We start from the raw sequence: 19,369 nt of genomic DNA on the forward strand, positions 1-19,369 counted from the left end.
TTTTTAAATTTTTCTTTTATTTATTTATTTTAGATATATTTATAATCATTGATATCATTTTTTAAACAATAAAAATAAAAAAATAAATTAAATTTTAATATTTTAATGAAAGAAGGTTTAATATTTAGATGATTTTTTTTATAAATGTTAAATATTGATTTAATTCATATCTCAACAATGACCAAATATATTTAAATTAAATTTTTCTTTCGTTCAAATCTTTCGTAAAAATCCTATATACGAATAACATATAATCCTTCTCGTCCCAAACAATTTTCATTTGATAGACTACTATATTTTGTATTTTTCATTTAATTGAAATTCATTAAAAATCACCACTTGTGATTCACATTTGGTTGATCTTAATTTTATTTAAAAAGTCTAACTCCAGATGCTAAATTTAATCAATACATTAAGTAATAATTAAATGAATAAGTCTTTAGTTTGACGATACTGTTTTTGATTTCTTTAACTAAAGTATTATGTTTGACTTTTGTACATAAAAAATTTAATTCAAAAGGAAAATTAAAAGTGATTAGTTAGGTTTTTTAACATAAATTAGTCATTTAAAATAAAAATGACAATAAAATGTAATGCCAAGTTTATGGTATTTTTCTTTGTTCATGTAGGTAATTTAGTCTACTAAATATTTCAATGATTATGTGATGCTTTTTGGTAGAAAATGAGTGTTTTTATTTATTAAATAATTTGTGTAGTACATCATAATAGTTTAAATTTTTTATAACATTCTTATTTTCTATTAGCTTAGCATTTTATAATAATGATAATGTTTTGACACAAGCTAATGATACATGTGGCTATAAACGTGTTATATCTTGTTTTGTTTTGCAAACCCCACATGTATGTGGAATTATATTTGTACATGAACGTAAATGTATATTAGTATAAATGTACGTATGGATGAGTATATTTATTATTGTAACATGACTGACTTAAACTTACTGCAACTGCAGAATTCACGAGCCGAACTAAATTCCCTCGAAAAATCCAAGAGTTGTTCAAAGTACAACAAAAGCGATTTGAATGTGTTTTCCTTGTACCAAATAACTCATCTAAGCAATTTTAACTTTAGTCCATGCTTAAGACCCTCGGAACTTTAATATAAGGCTCTTCATAGTTCGGGACAGAAGCGATCATGGCGTCCCTGTCAAGGACACACTATGTTAGCACCCTTAGTTTTCCAGTTATGTCCACTTGACATATACAGAACACGAAAAACAACCAACTCACCTATGCTGAAATGTTTCAGGAGCATTATCACGCAAATTGTTTTCAGTTTCTACAGATAACACAAAAAGAATTAGCAAATAAAAATGTGAAGTCAAACCAATGAGCAAACGATGCTTTCTGCCAGTCATGTAAAAGAACCAATGAACATAAAAAGTTGTAGACACATTAACTGAAAATCACTTTAACATGTCAATTGATATTGCGCTTTCCTCTTGGTTGTCCATGAAAAGTTATAGAAAAAAGACAACCACCCCAGGCAATTAGCACAATTATTTGAACAGACTGGTATGACCGAGTTGAAGTATAAGAAAGCAATGACTAGAGAGTGGATAATACCGTTCATTTGCCAAAGTATTGATTAGCTTTAGTATAAGGTCACATTCATTCCTGGTCTCATACTTTTAGAGATGTCAACCAGGTCAATGATATTTTTGCCAAGTGTAGACTTAGATTGGTAGGATAACTATTTTTTATACTAATCCATCTTTTGTCTGATTAGAGATTTTAGTTAAGATATCTTGTTGGGTGCATCAATCGTCCTGTGGTGTAAGCCAGATAAGCTGCTACATAATCAAATGACATTTGGACTACTATGCTTTAAAGTAAAAAAAGTTGCATCCTGACTATCAACTATAATTTTTTGTCTAGTGATAGACGCTCGATCCGACAATTGATATCAGAGTCAAGATCACGAGTTTGATTCCCAATGGACAATCGTTGAGAGAAAGATTATTGCAAGTTACTTCAATTATCCCGTGACATGTAGGCCAAGTCACAATAAAAAATATTGATTCCTAGTCGGACAATTGTTAAGGGAGGTATTATTGTAGGGTGTATCTGATACGGGACTCACATCTACAAAGCCCATTAGAAGGGTATCTAGACCCACTTGGTTAAAGGACTACATCTAGAAGGACCTATTTCCTTTTTGTCTTTTGTTAGGATTAAATTCCCTTTTCTATTAGGATTTTCAGTATGCTTTTTCAGTATGATCAGCACAACTGTCTATTAGGACAAATGACTTTTGAAAGGATATTATATATCCCATGAGACTAGGAGAGGGCTGTGTGTGTAATCTTGGCTCTTGCTTTTTCTTTTATCTTAAAGGTTGTTTTTGGTTGCCTCTGTTCCAGCTCTTTATTTTCTTGTTTTTTTGTGTTCTTCGTTCATCTTCATTTCATCACCGTATCAGTATCAATTATCCTGTGGTATAGACTAGGTGAGCCATGTTACAATCGAATCATGACTTAGCCATATCACTTAAGTATACAGAGTTCCATCCTCAAGTCTCTCTCTCTATATATATAGAGAGATTAACAAAAATGGATCAGCAATTAGTTGCTAACATTCAACCTAGACATACCCAGGTTCTCAACCCCAAGAAAAAGACATTTAACCAATGTTGTTAAATGGCAGCACCATGATCTTCATCATGGCAGGGTGGAATTTTGCCAACCACCATATTCATTTTGTGAATGGCGATGCCATAGGCTGCAATGGCATGCTTACATGGCAGAATTTTATCCCTTCACCATCCGCCATTGATAACATTGGATTGAACGCCATATTCAATTTGAGAGTGGGGTTGACGTTTAATGTGCCTCTGAAAACGGAATTGTCATCAAACTAAAAAAACTCTAACAATGCATTCTCAACTGAAAGAATGTAATGCAATCACAATTTGCAACCCTCCCAAATCCACAACACAAAAAGAAGATGAAAGAACTTGCCTTTTGCATTTCCAAAGCAAGTTTCACATTTTTTGGCATCGAGGTATAGTGCAATCAAACAGTACAGAAAATCCAAAGAATATAAAATCATTGATAGATGATGAAAACAATGATAAGTTCACAAAGAACCTGCTCTGATGGAGGGTTCAACGCTTTCAAGATCAACACCCTGTAGCTGTCCAAACCTGCCACACAATACAAGTCAATCCAAATTCAAAAGTTTTGCTCACTGCAAGCACAATCTCCACAAATACAACAAAATCTCCATTTAGAAACAAACTGCCACTCCTCAAAAACCAACTAAAAAGCCTCCAGAATCCAAATTCCAGGTTAGTAGGACACACTATCACATTCTTTTTAACTATCCGTGTTCTTCCATATTATCAATCAAAATTTATTAAGAACAATAAAATTACTAATGAATGTCATTAATATGAAGTGAAACCTATAGAGTTAAATAGTATTACAAGATAGAAGGTTTTGACTTACCAATCTATAACTTGTTGAATTTTGGGAGCAATTTCTTCAACCTGCAATAACATTTGAAATTAAGATAAAAAGTACATTTACAATTAGAAAGGAAATTAAATAACAGAAAACATAGCAAAACCTCGTTTGGGGTAAGTGAAATTTGAGCAGTTTTTGCCAAACGAGGCAAATCCGGAGGCGGAAGAGAGGAACAAGAGGTGGTAGAAGAGAAGCTCTGAAACTTGAACAACTTGCGGCGGTGGACGCTAACCGTTACCGTTGGGAAGAAACTTCTTCGATGCCACACTGCATTTGCAGTTAACGAAGCTCCTCTCACAAACCCTCTGCTACTCATCTTCCTCACACTACAATTTTCCTATTATTCCTTATCCCTAACCACCTAGGTTGTTTAACCAAACTTTTTTATTTTCACTTTAGTCCCTAAAGAAACTCAAAATTCTCCGAATAGTCCTTGTATAAATACACAACTTTTTTTCTTTTTCAGTTTTTATTTTTCATTCGCAAAAGCACGAAGAGAGCGTCGTCGTCATGTCGCGACAGAGATCCAGAAAAGTCGAACTACCTCCCGCTCAAGAGGTAAGCAAAATCTGCGATCCTTCAATTTTGCTTCTGCCTTTTCCAGATTCATCTAAATGGAATCATTTTTTTTTCTTTTCTCATAAGAAATAAGCTGTATGTTTTTCCCTGAACGATGAACCGTTGCATTGGCTGAAAATTAATGGTTATACTTTCTATTCCTTTTATTGTTAAGGTTTTTTTCTTTCTCGGTGAGTTCTGAGGTTTTTATTTTAAAATATGTAAAATTCTGTTGTGAACTCTTAGCAGAGGAGCCTATGCTTCATTACATTTGTTTTGTCAAATATCAAGTCTCTTGCGTTTGGGACGTGCAGAATATTGAAAAATTGGAGAAGGTTGTGAATGAGGGAAATTATTATGGAGCTCAGCAAATGTACAAATCTGTTAGTGCCAGGTTCGTACAGTTTCTCCGTGTTACTTATTCTTCAAGAGAAATGTACACTGTCTACTTTTTATTCTTAATTCAGTCTTCAACGTGACATGCTACTTTAAATCGCAAGTAATTAATTTTTGCGTAGCTATTTCTTTCGTCTACTAGTACATTTTTTACGAAATTAGTTTATGTAGTAAAAGTTACAAGCTAGGGATAGCAGATTAGTAAAATAGTGAGGCATAGTTCATCATTTGGGGTTCCTGAGAAGGAATTTTTAACATTGGTGAAGAGGATACCAATACCATAAATTTGCATAACATACTTTTTTTTTGGGGGTAGCTAGATAGTGTAATCTAAAGCAATGTTTTGTTTTGGTGAATTCTAAGTTTGTTTAGATTTAAGGTCTGTTTAATTTACTAAAATGTAAGGGATAATGCAAGACACATTAAATTGTTTGTGACACGATTGATTTTAAAAGTAGTCGTAGGACGGTGCAGCAAAGGCGATGTGGGACAGAACAAAATTCTAGAAGGTTGTAACTCACTAAACTAAAGATTTTTTTTGTTCCGTGAATTACAAACTTGTTATAATTACAGAAATAAGGACCAAATCTTTTATAATAAAAATATCTACATTATACATATAAATATTATTAAGAACATTTTATTTATTCACATATCATATCTTTATTATTAAAGGATATTAAATCTCTTCTGGTTATTGTATTGAGTCTATTTTTTCAATATAAATAAAGCATACCTGCCCTCTCAAAAACACGATTTTAGCTTAATGTTTCTCTTTCCTATTGTTTAACATGGTATTTAGAGTTTTTCTTTTCAAAACCATGTTGGCTTGGTAGATCCACTATCTCCAAAGTATTCTAGAGTATTCTTTTTGGTGAACCTTTTTCTCAAGTTTGTGTGCACTATTCTAGTCTTGCCTTCAATGATTTTTTCGATGCATCTCCATTGACCACCAATTACTTTGAAGACCATCGTGTTGTGCCAATCTATCCAACCATTCAAATGCCGACGTAAACCATCCATCCATGCACCCTCATGCTCATCTTCTCTCCCCGTTTCAGCTGAAACTCTGATTGGCACATGGCAAATTGTGCGACGATTCCTGGCAGTCGTCGACCAACCTATGCTTAGATCGCCTCCTCTAAGCCCACCTACCCTCATGGTGGTGGTTCCATTAGAGTTCGTTTGGTGATTCAAATTACTTTTCTTTTTTCTTGGAGTATTTTATTATTTTTTTTTCTAGATTTCAAGTTTCAGCAACACATCAACATTTAGAACAAATTGTCCTATCTTTTCCAACCATATTATTAATATTGAGAAGCTGGATGAGTATAACTACTCAACTTGGGCTTCCAAAATCGGGTTATGGTTAAGTGGGTTGGGTTGGGCTACAAATCCCATCTCAGTACAATTGCTGAATCTGTTTCTAGAGAACAATGGATAAAGATTGATGCTCAAATATGTAGTGTTATTAAATTCAATGTTCACACCTCACTCAAACTTATTTTCTGTCCCCATGAGACTGTGCATCAGTTTGGAGTGAGGCCTGTGCCCTTTATACTCAATTTCTCTTGACACTTCTTGCTTCGATGGTACAGAGGACCCTATGTCTGGTAATCTTTGATGACTTCATGTTGCCTTACATGATTTTATTGATTTTCTCCCACCATCTACAAATGCAAAGAATAAATTTAAAATTGATGTGCGTTTTATGACTTTGGGCTTGTATGTCTTGTCACAAGAGTATGACTTATGCATCATTTCCACTCCTTTGTATTCCTCAAACCACATGGAGACAAAAATTTTGTTTGTAGGAAAATACTGCCTTTGCATTACACAGTAATAACTTTGGATGCTTTTGCACAATTCTAAAAATCAAACATTGCCACCGCATTGGATAGACCATTGATAGCAGTTGGAAGCTACATGGGAAACCCTCTTGTCCACCCAATATTACCCAAAAATCTACTGTGATTGCTTCTACACTACCAACTTATCTACCTTGTATGACTCCAACAACATATAAAGACTCTATTAAATGGTGTCAGTCACGTCAATCAACTAGTAACACTGTTTTGGTGGCACACCAGTAATTGACCTACTTGCCTCTCTCAATCTCTTTCTTTTGGTCCTTGGATCATTGACTCTAGTGCAACCGATCATATATGTAGTGATTGTTCTCTTTTCTCCTCTTTTACTAGTGTTGTCAATTTGGCTTTTATAATTGTCGTTGATGATTCACAAAAACAAGCTTGCGGCATTGGTACTACTAAACTCCTCTCATCCATTAGTGTTGATTTTGTTTTTATGTCCTTAACTACCTTTTTAATTTACTGTCCGTCACTCGATTGATCCAATCTCATGATATTCTTTTCACTTTCACAAAAATTAATATTATTTGTTGGACCAACTATCGAGCAAGAAGATTGGTGTTAGATGTGAGTTACATGGCCTTGACTATCTCTCTCCATCACCATCAATGTGTGCATCAACGATCTCTCCAATGATGATTCATGTACAAATAGGACATCTTAGGTTGAAAAAATTGCAAAAGATGGTACCAAATTTAAAACATTTGTCAAGTTTGAATTGTGAGTCATATCAGTTAGGAAAATGTATTCGTCAATCTTTTCTTAATATGTGAGTTTGGTCTCTTATTTATTTAGTTCACTCTAATATTTGGGATCCTTCTTGTACGATTACTTATTGTTTTAAATATTTTGTTACATTTGTTGATGATTATTCTAAATATACTTAGATTTGGTTGATGAAGAATCAATCATAAGTGTTTTCTACATTTCAATTTTTTTAATAAAATTTAAACAAAATTTGGTATATACATACGTATTCTTCCTAGTGACAATGCCCATGAGTATCTTTCTCACTTATTTCAGTAGTTCATGGCATTCGATGATATTCTTCATCAAACTTCGTGTCTTTTTACTTCAAACAAAAATCTTATTGAAGCTACTCAGACACTTCTTTGCAGTCATCTTCCTCATTGATTTTTGGGTGGATGTTGTCCTTACAACTTGTTATCTCATTAAGCAATGTCATCATCTGTCCTTAATGATTGGGTACCCTATCCTTTTCTTTTCCTCCATGTGTTTTTGGTACATATGTTTTGTTCATAACCTAACACTTAGTTGAGATAAACTTTCTACTTTCTTCTTCAAATGTGTCTTTGTGGGATATTGTTGTTTTTTCTTGATCTTAATTGGTATTTTGACATCTCTTTCTTTTAGTTTGTTCCATACTATACACTTGCTCCTTCTAATTATGACATATTTAGTCACTTTCCAACCATTGTCAATCTTTCTTCATTACTACTAGATGACTTTGTCCAACACTTCTTTGAGTATATCAACGTTATTCGCAGCCTATTGAAATTTTTGTACGAAACTCATCTATGACAGATAATGGTGTATAGGGAGGCTGATTCTTTCCTAACACTGTCTCGTATTGATTCTCATTTCCTCTGAAAATGAGTGACCTATTGCTATTCTAAAAGGTACACATTCTACCTATAATTGTTCCTCCCATTACACTAATCCTAAGTCTCCAAGTGAAGCTTTAACTCACCAGAGTGGTGACACACGATGATTGATGAGATGTTTCCTTCAAAGTAATGTTACTTGGGAGTTGGTTCTTCTTCTAGTTGGCAAATCAATTATTGGATGTCAATGGTTATATACTCTTAAAACAATACCTAATGGTAAAATTGATCACTATAAAATTCACTTGGTTGCCTAAGGATACACAAAAATCTATGGTCAAGATTATAATGGTACTTTATCTCCTGTTGCCAAAATGATATTTATTCGACTTCTCTTTTCCATTGCAACTATTCTTCAGCTTGACATCAAGAATGCATTTCTACACTGTGTTCTTAATGAAGAAGTTTATATGGAGCAACCTCCTTGATTTCTTTAATAGGGAGAGTCATTTGATATGGTATGTCATCTACATAGATCTATATATGGCCTCAAGCAATCACTCCATTCATGATTGGGACGTTTTTGGACTGTCATCCATCAATCTGGAATGATCCGAAGTAATGTTAAATATTCTTTGTTTTATCGTCGTTCTCTCCAAAGATTTATCTATCTCATTATATATGTGGATGATATTGTTATCATATGTAGTGTTAAGGAGGGTATTGTCCAACTAAAACAATATTTTGTTCAAAAGTGTTGGACAAAGATATTGGAACTTGAGATATTTCCTAGGTGTAGAAGTTTCACAATTTTAAGGATGGTTTAGTCACATTTGAGAGAAAATATGCTTTGGACATTTTAGAAGAAACAAGGATGTTAAATGCTAAGTTTGTGGACACACCAATCGCTCCGAGTATTAAACTTCTACCTGTCCAAGAAGAACCATATTTTAATCCTTGGATATATAAAAGGTTAGTTGGCGAACTAAATTACTTCATTGTGATCCGTCTTGACATCACCTTTGAAGCGAGCAGAGTAAGTCAATTTTAAAGTCTACTAGTCAAGACCATTGATGTAATATGGATTTTGAAGTATATTAAGAATGCTCCTGACAAATGCCTCATTTACGAAGATAAAGCAAATACTAAAATTGTTGGGTGTTTTGACGTTGACCAGGCAGGTTCACCAATTAATAGGCGTTCCATTTTGAGGCATTGTATTTTGTTGGAAGTAATTTAATATTATGGAAAAGTAAGAAACAAAATATTGCGGTCAAACCAAGTGGAGAAGCATATTACTTCGCAATGACATTTGTGAGCTAATATGACTATAAGAACTCAACAAAGAACTTAAATTTGAAGAAAGTTCATAAATGCATCTTCTATGTGACAACTAGGCAACATTACACATTGTCTAATATTTTCTTGCATGGGAGGATCAAACATATTGAGATAGATTATTATTTCGTATGAGAAAAAAAATGGAGTTTGGAGAAATCACAACTAGATTTGTCAACTCTACAGAAGAGTCGAATGACATGTCCACTAAGTCTCTAATAGGATCAAAGATTGGCCATTTTTTGAAGCAAACTAAGCACAAATGACTTATATGCTCCAATTTGAAGGGGAGTATTATAATTATAGAAATAAGAAGCAAATCCTTTATAATCAAGGATATCTAGATTATACATGTATTATTACGAATATTTTCATTTATTTTTGTATCATATTTTATGTTAGAGAATATCAAATCTCCTCTATTTATTATATTGATTCTGTTTTCTCATATAAATAAAACATTCATATTGCCTCTTTAACACATGTTTTTAGTTCAATGTCTCTCTTTCTTACAGTTTAACAAAAATGAATCCACTCTCTTTTGCATGTAACTTTCTCACTTTCTTACCGATCATATCCTTGTCCCACCTATTCACTCCTACTTACCTGTTTTACAAAGTTGAATTCGAGGGTTAGTGTGCCAGGATGAAGTTGTCAAGAGACACAAATCTTCTACATACAAAACTAAGAAAAATTGGTAGTGAATATTCTACTAAAGTACCAATTAGAAAAACTTACTTGTTGGGCATAATTCAATTAAAAACAAAAAGAGATATAAAGGACATGTAACAGATTTAAGAAAAATAGGTGGTTAAGGATATTTGAAAGAGAACAGTATGTGAGGTTGCTAAGGGAGTTCTTGGGTTGGGAGGGCATGGTCAATGAGATTTCACTGGAAGATGAAAACCCAAACCAAGATCACATTGGAAGGAGAAAGTCCTCTGAGTTATTAAATTTGTTTTTATGTTCATTGTTCATCAAACAATGTACATGATAGAAAGTTGTGCTGTGAATTAAGTGGTTGTCCTGAATTATTCTCGGTGTTCTACCAAACACACCCTTGAGTTTTATGAGCAAAGAAGGCAAGGTTATTTTCTAGTGTGGAACACATGGGTTTCTTTGTTAAATGCTATTTCATTTTAGTTTTGCATTTTCTGGTTTCTTTTATGGTGCATCCTATGCTCTTGAAGTTGGAACATCTTTTTTGCTTCTCTATTTAAATTAATTTATCTGTAAAATGTACTTTCCTTTTTTTTGGTCAATCTTGTTATGAACCTCTGTATTTTTGGTCAAGCTTCATTATTTTGGTCTGCAACTGCATTTACTAATCATACTCATCAGATAAGTTGTAGATATTAATGTAGCATACACGCTTTGCTGCAGATATGTATCTGCTCAGAGGTACTCTGAAGCATTAGATATCCTACATTCAGGAACGTGCATTCAATTGTCCAATGGGCAGGTTCTACATTTTCTATTTCAATGTCTTTAAAGATACACAATTATCAATTTTATAATCTTTATTCTGATATATAAGTGTAATTTATAGATTTTTCATTGTTACTGTTCTACTATCAGCCTTTTCCTGTGGGTGGGTGGGGGGCTGAAGGAGCTTTGATGGCTTCAATGACCATGTCTCTGAAACACTTTTCTTTTGTTTGCTGTATGGGAGCTGTGCTTTGAATTATTTGACACGATTGGCTACTTTTCCTATCTTGATCATGCATTTTTGTCTATCTGAGACACCTGAAATCATGCTGTCAGATACTTTCTTGTATATGGGCTTGGGCCCATCCCTATGTAATGCTTTGTATGTATATATGTTCCTTAGCTGTGCTAATTGATCTGCAAGAGGATTATATCACATAAATGTAAACCATTTCTCTCTTTACCTGCATTTAAAAAAATTAAATTAAGAGAAAAAAAAGAATCCTTTATATTTTAAATGTAAATTTAAATTTAAAATGTATTTCGGATGTTAATATACATATATGATAAAACATTCAGTAGACCTGACAAACAGCAAAATTTAACAGTTATTTTCTATTTACCAAGGTAACCTGTGGAGCAGAACTAGCTTTATTGTTTGTGGAGATATTAGGAAAAGGGAAAGTTCCTTGTGATGAGGAAGTGCTTGGTTCGTTCTTTATCCTTTCTTATACAGTTTTATTTTTGAGTCATTATTTTTTTGTGGGTTTATTTGTGATGCAATGTACATTATTCTTAATTATTACTTAATTTTATGGGGACTTTTTATTCGGTAATTATCACAGACTTGCTTAAAATCATTCATTCTTATTTGGACTCTTATATATTTAACCATGAAAAAATCTTTCTTATGACTAATTACACTACTTTTAAATTTTAATGGTAGAACGTATCAAGAAAATCTACAAATCATTTCCTCGGGTTCCATTGCCACAACACCTGTGGGATGTTGATGACATGCAGCAGCTTTCTGAAAACATTGGAAGTGCAAAGACACGTGTTGAGGGCTGCTCCTCATTCTTAAAAGCTGCTATCAAGTGAGACTTGACACAAATTACAATTCTCTAGATTATATTTTACATTTAACATTCCCCCTCTCTTTTCTTTGCAAGTTAATGTCACATACTGTTGTGTTTATCTTAAAAAGTTGTAGTTTAATTCATTGTTCAGTTTACAGAAAGGTATTAATGCATTTAGATATCTTATTAATATTTTTATTTGAGAATCTATTTTTATCTTAAGTCTGGGTGACTTTTATCTGTGTTACAATTTACAAGAAGTATTAGAGAAAAGGGTTTGCAATATCCTATTTGAACCTGATGTGTGTGAAGGAACAGGGAAGAGTTGAGAGGGAGTAATGTATTTTGTAAGTAGGGGATATGAGGAAAGTGTTTTGACTTGTTCTGCCTGCGCATGCATTTATGTTTTTTTGTTGGTTTGTTGAATTAACTGATTAGTACAAGGAATTTCTAATGTTAATTGAGGGTGTAAAATGTAAGTGGATTTATGATTGATCCTCATCTATGTTTCTGACATGATTGATCCTCATCTATGTTTCTGACATGATTGATCCTCATCTATGTTTCTGACATGATTGATTCTCATCACATCTCAAATCCAGGTTTAGCTTGTTGATTTAGTTCCCAATATTTTAGCAGAAATGTCAGTTGTGATTAAAAGGGAAAACAAATCTCAGTAATGGAAACAAAGTGTGTATTATTTCTTAAATGAAAATATTACAGAAGAAAAAGCATTTGTATATATCCCAAATCTATTGCTATTAAGACTTTTGCGCTCATAATTATAATGAGTGTGCAGAAACTTCAATTACTTGTGGGGAAAAATTGTTGGGTTGTGTTATTATGTGATGTGATTTCAAGTTGGGTGGACGAGATGAGGGAATGCTTTGAATCTTATTTTTGATGGAAAGGTAAGTGTATGGGGAAGTTTCATGCACATTTTTGTTACCTCCCAATGTTGTGTGGTAAAAAGTCAACAAGAAAATATATTGGACGTATCAGGGACAGTAATGTGTTCGATGAGTGGATATACTAGACAAGTAGGATAAGGAATGAATGCTCTAGAGAGAAAGTTGGGGTAGGGCTCTTAATATAAAAACATTGGTAAAATGTGGCCTTTGGTAGTTTAGGCACGAGTGAATCTTGTAGAAGTTCCAATTAGCAGAGTATATGAAATGAAAGGTAGCCTAATCACTAGAAGCAGGAGACTGAGAAAAACTATTGTTAAAATAAAACCATTTAGAAAGATTTAGTGTTCAATGATTAATCCAATAGCATGATTTATGGTAAAACAGTGGTGTATGTAGCCAATCTCACTTTATGGAAATTTTTTGTTGTAGTTGTTATTGTCTTATTATGTGATTCTGAACGTGACTAAATTTGAAAGCTAGCTTGGCAGCGGTTTGGTGTTTTTATCTGTGAATTGCATTTTTCTTAAGCTCTAGTAATATTGGCTTTTTGGTTATTGTTCTTGATTTGAATGCAAAATTGGTGCCAACATTTTTTATTGTTTTTATCAATTGATGTGGGACATGAAAAAAAGAAAAAGATGGTTAACATCCCAATGTTGGGAAGCATGGACCAAAACCACAGCAAAAAAATTTCTATCATTGGATCCTTCTGAAAGAGCATAAAACTGTGATAATTACATATCAAAGCATGACAATCCCTTGCAAACATGATAGTCCAACAATCATGAGTCAAAAAAGCCCTACAAAGTCTACACAAACCAATTCCTCAACCATCTCATGATCAAGGAAGGGAGAGGAGTGGTGTCAACTGCACAAACAGGATGCACATTAGGGCTTTAATCACTACCTTGGAGCTTCTTAGCATTTTAACCTCGTAGTACTTGGACCTTACACTAAGAGTCTGATCCATGTGAAGCATGACTGTTTCTCATTGTTTAGACTTTCCTTTATTATACGTTATGAGCCCAAACCATAAGAAACATTAAAGTCAGAATTTTTCTCTCTCTTTAATCTGCCTATACTCGTAACCAAGGTTGTCAAATCTGAGAGCTTACATAAATCTGTGGAGCTTTTGTAAACTCCACTAGTAACTCAAACTCATAAGGGTTTACCTAATATAAAAAGTTATATTAAAAAACTAGTGGTGACATATGTGCATTAACATAGTACTCGTAATACAACAATAATTCACTGTATGGACATCATATTAAAAAGAAGTAGCAAATCACAATAATACAGTGTGATAGTACATTAATGCTGAATTAACCTACATAGATGACTAAATCATACATAAATTCACAAATAAGTTCTTAAGATGAAAATAATTCAAAAAGGAGTTAATTTCTTCAAATAATTTGAGTCTAATAAAATTTTGACACTGTTGGGTAAAATTTGGACAAGAGTTATATTTGATTTCAAAGTCATTGTCTCGTTTTTGAGTTGAGAGTTCATGTGAATTTAATGTTTAAAGAGTTACACAACCTTGTATGTAAGGCTGTAGATTCTCATGACACTGACAATAATATTAAATCTTTCTAATATTATAAACAATGAACAATATCTAAGTATACATCACTTGTTACACAATTAAGAAGAAGGATATGACAACCTTTCCATGACATGTCTAAATATCATGGTTGAGTGCAAAACACAAAATGTCATCCTTTTGTAGTTCAATTTATCTATTACTTCATAACCGTAGAATAAATGAGATATACTCATGTAAATACTTAATATTCATATCCAAAACTCATGATATAGGGTCATCTATTTAGTCAAGTACTAGTCCAAATATATTTTATCGGTATCCGTATTAACAATAATGTTTGATTTGAAATATCTAAGAATATTAACATTAGATAAACTATTTCATGGACTTTATTATGTTCCAATGTACATGATAAAAAAAATGCTTCTATCATACAAATGTAAACCATATAGTTTAGGACTTACTAACAACCAAATCGTAAGCATGCTATATTTATGTTGGATTGGTAGAAAGCTAGGTCTTAATTGTGTTGATTGACCCATATAGCCAACCCCACTTGGCGGGATAAGGCTTGGTGTTTGTGGTTGTCAGCCAAGATAGACCTAGATTGTTTTAATTGGGCTAGCCAAACAGAAAGATCGACATTGAAGAAGTGATTAAATCACAAAGTGTCTTGTCAATGAGTAACTTAAGGCACCAAGTAAGAATATCTTATACACTCTATTAACTAAGTACATGTTTAGTAATATATTTGTGGGAGATTGTTGCTTTATTTTGAGAAAAATCTGTCATAGTTGGTAAATAAGTGATTAATTCGTCTAAGGTAAACACATGCACTTAGTGTTTCCAATTACTTAAAAGTATGTGTTAAAGAAAAGTGAAGATAAGAAAAGAGGAGGGGTTGCACATTTTTCAAAATCCTTTCCATCATTTTATTTGAATGAAAACGAGAGGAAAGAAAAAAAATGTGAACCAAATTAGAATTGGCTTTCCAATTTGGAGAGAAAACTACAAAAGTGAAATTAAAAAAAATGAAGTTACTATTATATTCTTCATACCATGTACAAACAAAATTACTATCATTTATATTAAATGTCATTTGTGTCTTTTTATAAATACTCATCTTTTTTATCCTAAAAAGACTAAACAGTCATCTCATTTTCTACCCAATTTTATTCTTCTCACTTTATTTTCTTTCCTTAATTTTTATCTTATTGACCAAGTGAATCATACAGTGTCTTTACAACAATAGATAGCATTTACCAATTGAAAAATATTATTTATTCCTTAAATATTCTTCTATGTAAAGCAAATGCAAGTATTCAAATCCTAAAAATAGCCTCTCAACATGAGGGGTATATATCAAACCTCCCAAATCCCACATGATGGGAGCCTTGTCCACTAGGTCACTCCTCTTCTAGATTATGATTATTTGTTTGTCTGAATAATATATTCTCTCTTTGCTGCTATTGTATTCAGGTGGTCAGCTGAAAATGGAGAAAGTATTAATGGATCTCCAGAGCTGCACATCATGCTAGCTGAATACATATTTTCTGAAAGTCCGGAGGTGGTAAGTTTCACAATCTCTTTTCTTGAATCTTATCTTATCTTTGATTTCTATATAGAAGAGAAACATGAGTGTAGATATATAAAAGCTTTTCTGCATCAACATTTAACAAATTAAAATAAGCATTGATTAGTTGGCTAAATTTAGGTTTTTTTGGGTGCATTGTGTCTATGAGGATACGGAGAATTTGGAAGCCATGTCATTAGTGTTTGGAGAATCAAATTGTTGGTTATTCAGGTGCTATATAAGATTTTTAATTTGAAGGGATTAATGAAAATTATGGCTGGAAACAGTTATGGTTTTAATGGGAAAGGTTTTAGTGATCCTAGCCAAAATTAGGTAGCTGTTAAAATTATAGAAAATTGGGTATGAGATGAGAAAAATAAATTGCCAAGGTTCTCTGGGTTCAGAATTGGTTAAATTGCAAATTATAGCAGGTTATCTCATCTCTTTGAAAACATTTTTGATTTATTTTCATATTGGTTTTGGAAAAGCTTGAGTTAGCTATGTCTTCTAAACCAGTGTTATTGATAGAAACGGTTTGGCACTAATTAGAGATGATGAAATTATTGAATGTCTCCCAACCCAACTACTACGTTTTCTGTGATTTTAGAGGCAAAATTTTGTTTTAAAGAGAAGCTGGAAGTCAGGCTTGGAGACTCCTTGTCTCTCTTGTTTACTCTTGTGGTAGCTGTTTTAAGCTGATACTTTCAAGGGCTGTGTATAGGGCAGGATGTGATTTTTTTTTGAAGTGGACAGCAACACCTTTTTTAATCTTATATCCACCCTTAATTTCCTTGATTCGATCTCAGTTTACATGAGACTCAGGCAATGCTGACTTAAAATTTAGTTTACTCGTAAATTAATTTAGAGTACACTGTCGCATAGATTGTTTGGAGCAAGTGAATTTTGGGGCTGGTATGGAAATGGCTTTATGCTGTGAAGCTTTGCATGCCTTGGAAAGATTTAAATTATCGTGATATTTATGTAGCGAATGAATATCATTTTGCTTTTTACATGCAGGATATGGCTAAAGTTACATATCATTACGTGAAAGGAAATAATCCAAAAAAGTTTGCTACTACTCTCGTCAGTTTTTTGAGCAAGGTCAGCCTCCTAATATTTTCATTCCTTGTTATTTGGCTCAACTTGTTAATATTAGGTGGGAGGCATACCTTGGATCGACTTTTATGATGTTTTTTTTTTTATAAAAAGCTTTCATGTTAGGTTGTGATGTTTATTTATGCTATGACTGTTATATTATTTTTATTCTCAAACTTAAATGGAGGAGATAGCTGATGAATTTACTTTTTTCTTTTGGTATTGTTTTGAGAAGGATCAACTGATGTGTTTTTTCAAATGTTGTAGAGTTATCCTGGTGAAGATGATTTGGCCATTGCTCGGGCAGTTTTAAGGTAAAAGCATTTTAGAATATAATTCTCTCTAGTTACCTGGCAATAATATCAAAATTTCTGTCTATTGAATACCCAGGTGCTTATACCATGGTGAAATTTATGTTTTTCTTATTTCATTATAACTGTAGTGCATATATATTTCTCTGTATACTTATTTTATTGTTTTTGAGTGCATTTAACTTGGCTCCAATATTGTTTGTATATTGCAGAATGTATTATAACTAAGTTTTCATCTACTTTATTGTCAAAACAAACACTTCCTATTCAGATCACAGAATGTAAGTTTAGGATATTGTTTCTTGTTAATAAAAAAATCTGAAAAGAAACCAATAATAGAATCAGTCTCAAGCTGTCCTCCACTCCCTGTTTTGGTATGAAGGAAATTTTCACTTCAGTTGTACTAATCATCATTGATGCATGCATAGTTACTTTACCTTAACCCCATGACCTCTCTACTAATGCCCTTTCAGTGGCATCCTAGGTGACAATTGAAGTGTAAAGACGTGAATCCACTGTTTTCGATGATGTTAATATGCTTATTAAATTTAAAGTCCATGTTTTGTTTGGTTAGTGTCTTTGACCTGTAAATTGTAATTCCATGCTTATTTAAACAAGGTTTCAAACTGATGAATTGCTCATTTCTTCCACAATAGGTATTTATCTTTAGGTAATTTGAGAGACGCGAACATACTAATGGATGAGATAAAGAGCCAAGTTGAATCAGCTGAGGTTCCGTTTCCTAAGACAGAGCTGATGCAATTCATTAATTATCTTTTGCGAACGTAAGTTTTTTATGTTGTTCAACTTAAACCAATAAAGTGATCAATTTCTGTTCTAAATGCAGACATAGAAAAGGGGCATTTTGCATTACTTTTAGTTTAAGGGGACTGGAAGCACTATAATTCCAAGATTATTTAGTATTTTATTTGTTTCTGAATTACATCTATTACAAGATATGAACACTTCACTTTGTTATGTACAATGGATAACAATAAAAGAAATCAAACTAAAATTAAGCACCTTATTCTGCTATAAGGACAGAAGCAGAGATATAATCAATTGGTTACCACGTATAAAAGTGAAGCAAAGTGGTCGCCGTCGTATGTAATATAAGATATTTAGTGAGATACATAGCATAGGAGTCATATTTAGTGAAAGTACTTGATTAATATAAGATGTGTTTAATGGGAAGAAGAGTTTTCTATCATAGTAGTTTCAACTATTTAGCGCTCCATATATGTTGCAAGCCGATGCCCATTTTTCTGTTACGCCAGGTTGGAGAGAGATGCTCTGCCTCTTTTTAATATGTTGAGAGCAAATTTTAGGCCAAGTATTGAAAGGGAACCTGCGTTCAATGAGGTCAGATAACTTACTAAACCAAGTCATGATCTGTTTTCCTCTCTGTTGTTGGTAGCAAATGAATATGTGGCGTATCCTTATTTTCGAATGAAAATTCTAAGAGTTTTTTGTGATTATATGGAGGTTATTTTTGTCTTAGCACGAAACTGAAATTTCAAGCCATGTGCTGCATTTTATGTGACAAACTGTGATTCAGATGCTAGATGATACTGCGGAGAGATTCTTTGGAGTACAGCGAAGGAACCCAATGGGGATGTTTGGAGATATATTCAAGGTGACTGCTGATGTTTTTCTGTACTTCAATATTAACCAACCACCTTGTCACTCATAACTTGAGTTTTATAAGAATCTCAATGAATTAAGTTATGTGTTAATTCCTCATGCAGTTGATGGGAGCTGAGTAATGATAATCAATATGGAGATTCTAGCAGCACACAGATAGAACAGCCACTCCTACAACAGAACATTCAAAAAATTTATAAAATATGTTTTTCACCTCATCGAACAAAATCTGTTATCTCGTGATTTGTAAATGCTAGTTTAACAAAATTTTGTTTAGTAGTGCCCATTTCAAATAAATGTTATGTAAAATTACTTTTATTAGCTTTTCGTTTTCTCGCAAAATAGAGGCTGAAATGATTTGCATAAAACCAAAACTTTTCCTGTTGAGCACCTCTTTCAATTACTACGAAGTGTTTTCCTTTCCACATTTGACTTTATTCTTCCCAACTGTCAAATTCTTATTTGCTCAAATATTTTATGAACTGAATCAATTACGGTATCTAAATTTGTTCGAAACTATCTATAGAAATGTTAAATTATCTATTGAAACTAACCTCACGTCA

General features: G+C 32.9%; 2 protein-coding genes across 3 annotated transcripts; one reads left to right on the forward strand and one right to left on the reverse strand.

Moving 5' to 3' along the window:
- Positions 1–876: 876 nt before the first annotated feature.
- LOC137828388 (glutamyl-tRNA(Gln) amidotransferase subunit C) lies at positions 877–3,959 on the reverse strand. The gene is made up of 5 exons (XM_068634939.2): positions 3,592–3,959; positions 3,471–3,511; positions 3,111–3,166; positions 1,252–1,300; positions 877–1,165 (listed from the first exon to the last, which is right to left on the reverse strand). Exons 1-5 carry the CDS (start codon positions 3,802–3,804, stop codon positions 1,090–1,092), a joined length of 435 nt encoding a protein of 144 aa, XP_068491040.1. The 5' UTR covers positions 3,805–3,959; the 3' UTR covers positions 877–1,089.
- On the forward strand, positions 3,955–19,231 carry LOC137828386 (golgi-to-ER traffic-like protein). Of its 2 annotated transcripts, none has more exons than XM_068634937.2 (12): positions 3,955–4,046; positions 4,361–4,440; positions 10,600–10,678; positions 11,272–11,353; positions 11,591–11,741; positions 15,663–15,753; positions 16,774–16,857; positions 17,119–17,165; positions 17,819–17,947; positions 18,440–18,524; positions 18,721–18,798; positions 18,911–19,231. In XM_068634937.2, exons 1-12 carry the CDS (start codon positions 3,999–4,001, stop codon positions 18,926–18,928), a joined length of 972 nt encoding a protein of 323 aa, XP_068491038.1. In that variant the 5' UTR covers positions 3,955–3,998; the 3' UTR covers positions 18,929–19,231. The 2 variants fall into 2 exon arrangements, with proteins under 2 accessions (XP_068491038.1, XP_068491037.1); XM_068634936.2 differs by having other exon boundaries at positions 3,979–4,046; positions 4,296–4,440.
- The last annotated feature ends 138 nt before the right edge of the window (positions 19,232–19,369 follow it).

This window comes from Phaseolus vulgaris, chromosome 7 (assembly GCF_051622355.1).
Source record: "Phaseolus vulgaris cultivar YP4 chromosome 7, ASM5162235v1, whole genome shotgun sequence".
In the NCBI taxonomy this organism is placed as follows: Eukaryota; Viridiplantae; Streptophyta; class Magnoliopsida; order Fabales; family Fabaceae; genus Phaseolus; species Phaseolus vulgaris.

What these genes read in the sequence shown, in the direction of transcription:
- LOC137828386 (XM_068634936.2), top strand. Translation starts at nt 4,304, where the DNA reads ATGCTTCATTACATTTGTTTTGTCAAATATCAAGTCTCTTGCGTTTGG. An exon ending in TACAAATCTGTTAGTGCCAG is followed by an intron (nt 4,441 to 10,599) that starts GTTCGTACAGTT and finishes GCTTTGCTGCAG; the next exon opens with ATATGTATCTGCTCAGAGGT. An exon ending in TTGTGATGAGGAAGTGCTTG is followed by an intron (nt 11,354 to 11,590) that starts GTTCGTTCTTTA and finishes TTTTAATGGTAG; the next exon opens with AACGTATCAAGAAAATCTAC.
- LOC137828388 (XM_068634939.2), bottom strand. Translation starts at nt 3,804, where the DNA reads ATGAGTAGCAGAGGGTTTGTGAGAGGAGCTTCGTTAACTGCAAATGCA. An exon ending in TTTCACTTACCCCAAACGAG is followed by an intron (nt 3,512 to 3,591) that starts GTTTTGCTATGT and finishes ATGTTATTGCAG; the next exon opens with GTTGAAGAAATTGCTCCCAA. An exon ending in TGAACCCTCCATCAGAGCAG is followed by an intron (nt 1,301 to 3,110) that starts GTTCTTTGTGAA and finishes TGTTATCTGTAG; the next exon opens with AAACTGAAAACAATTTGCGT.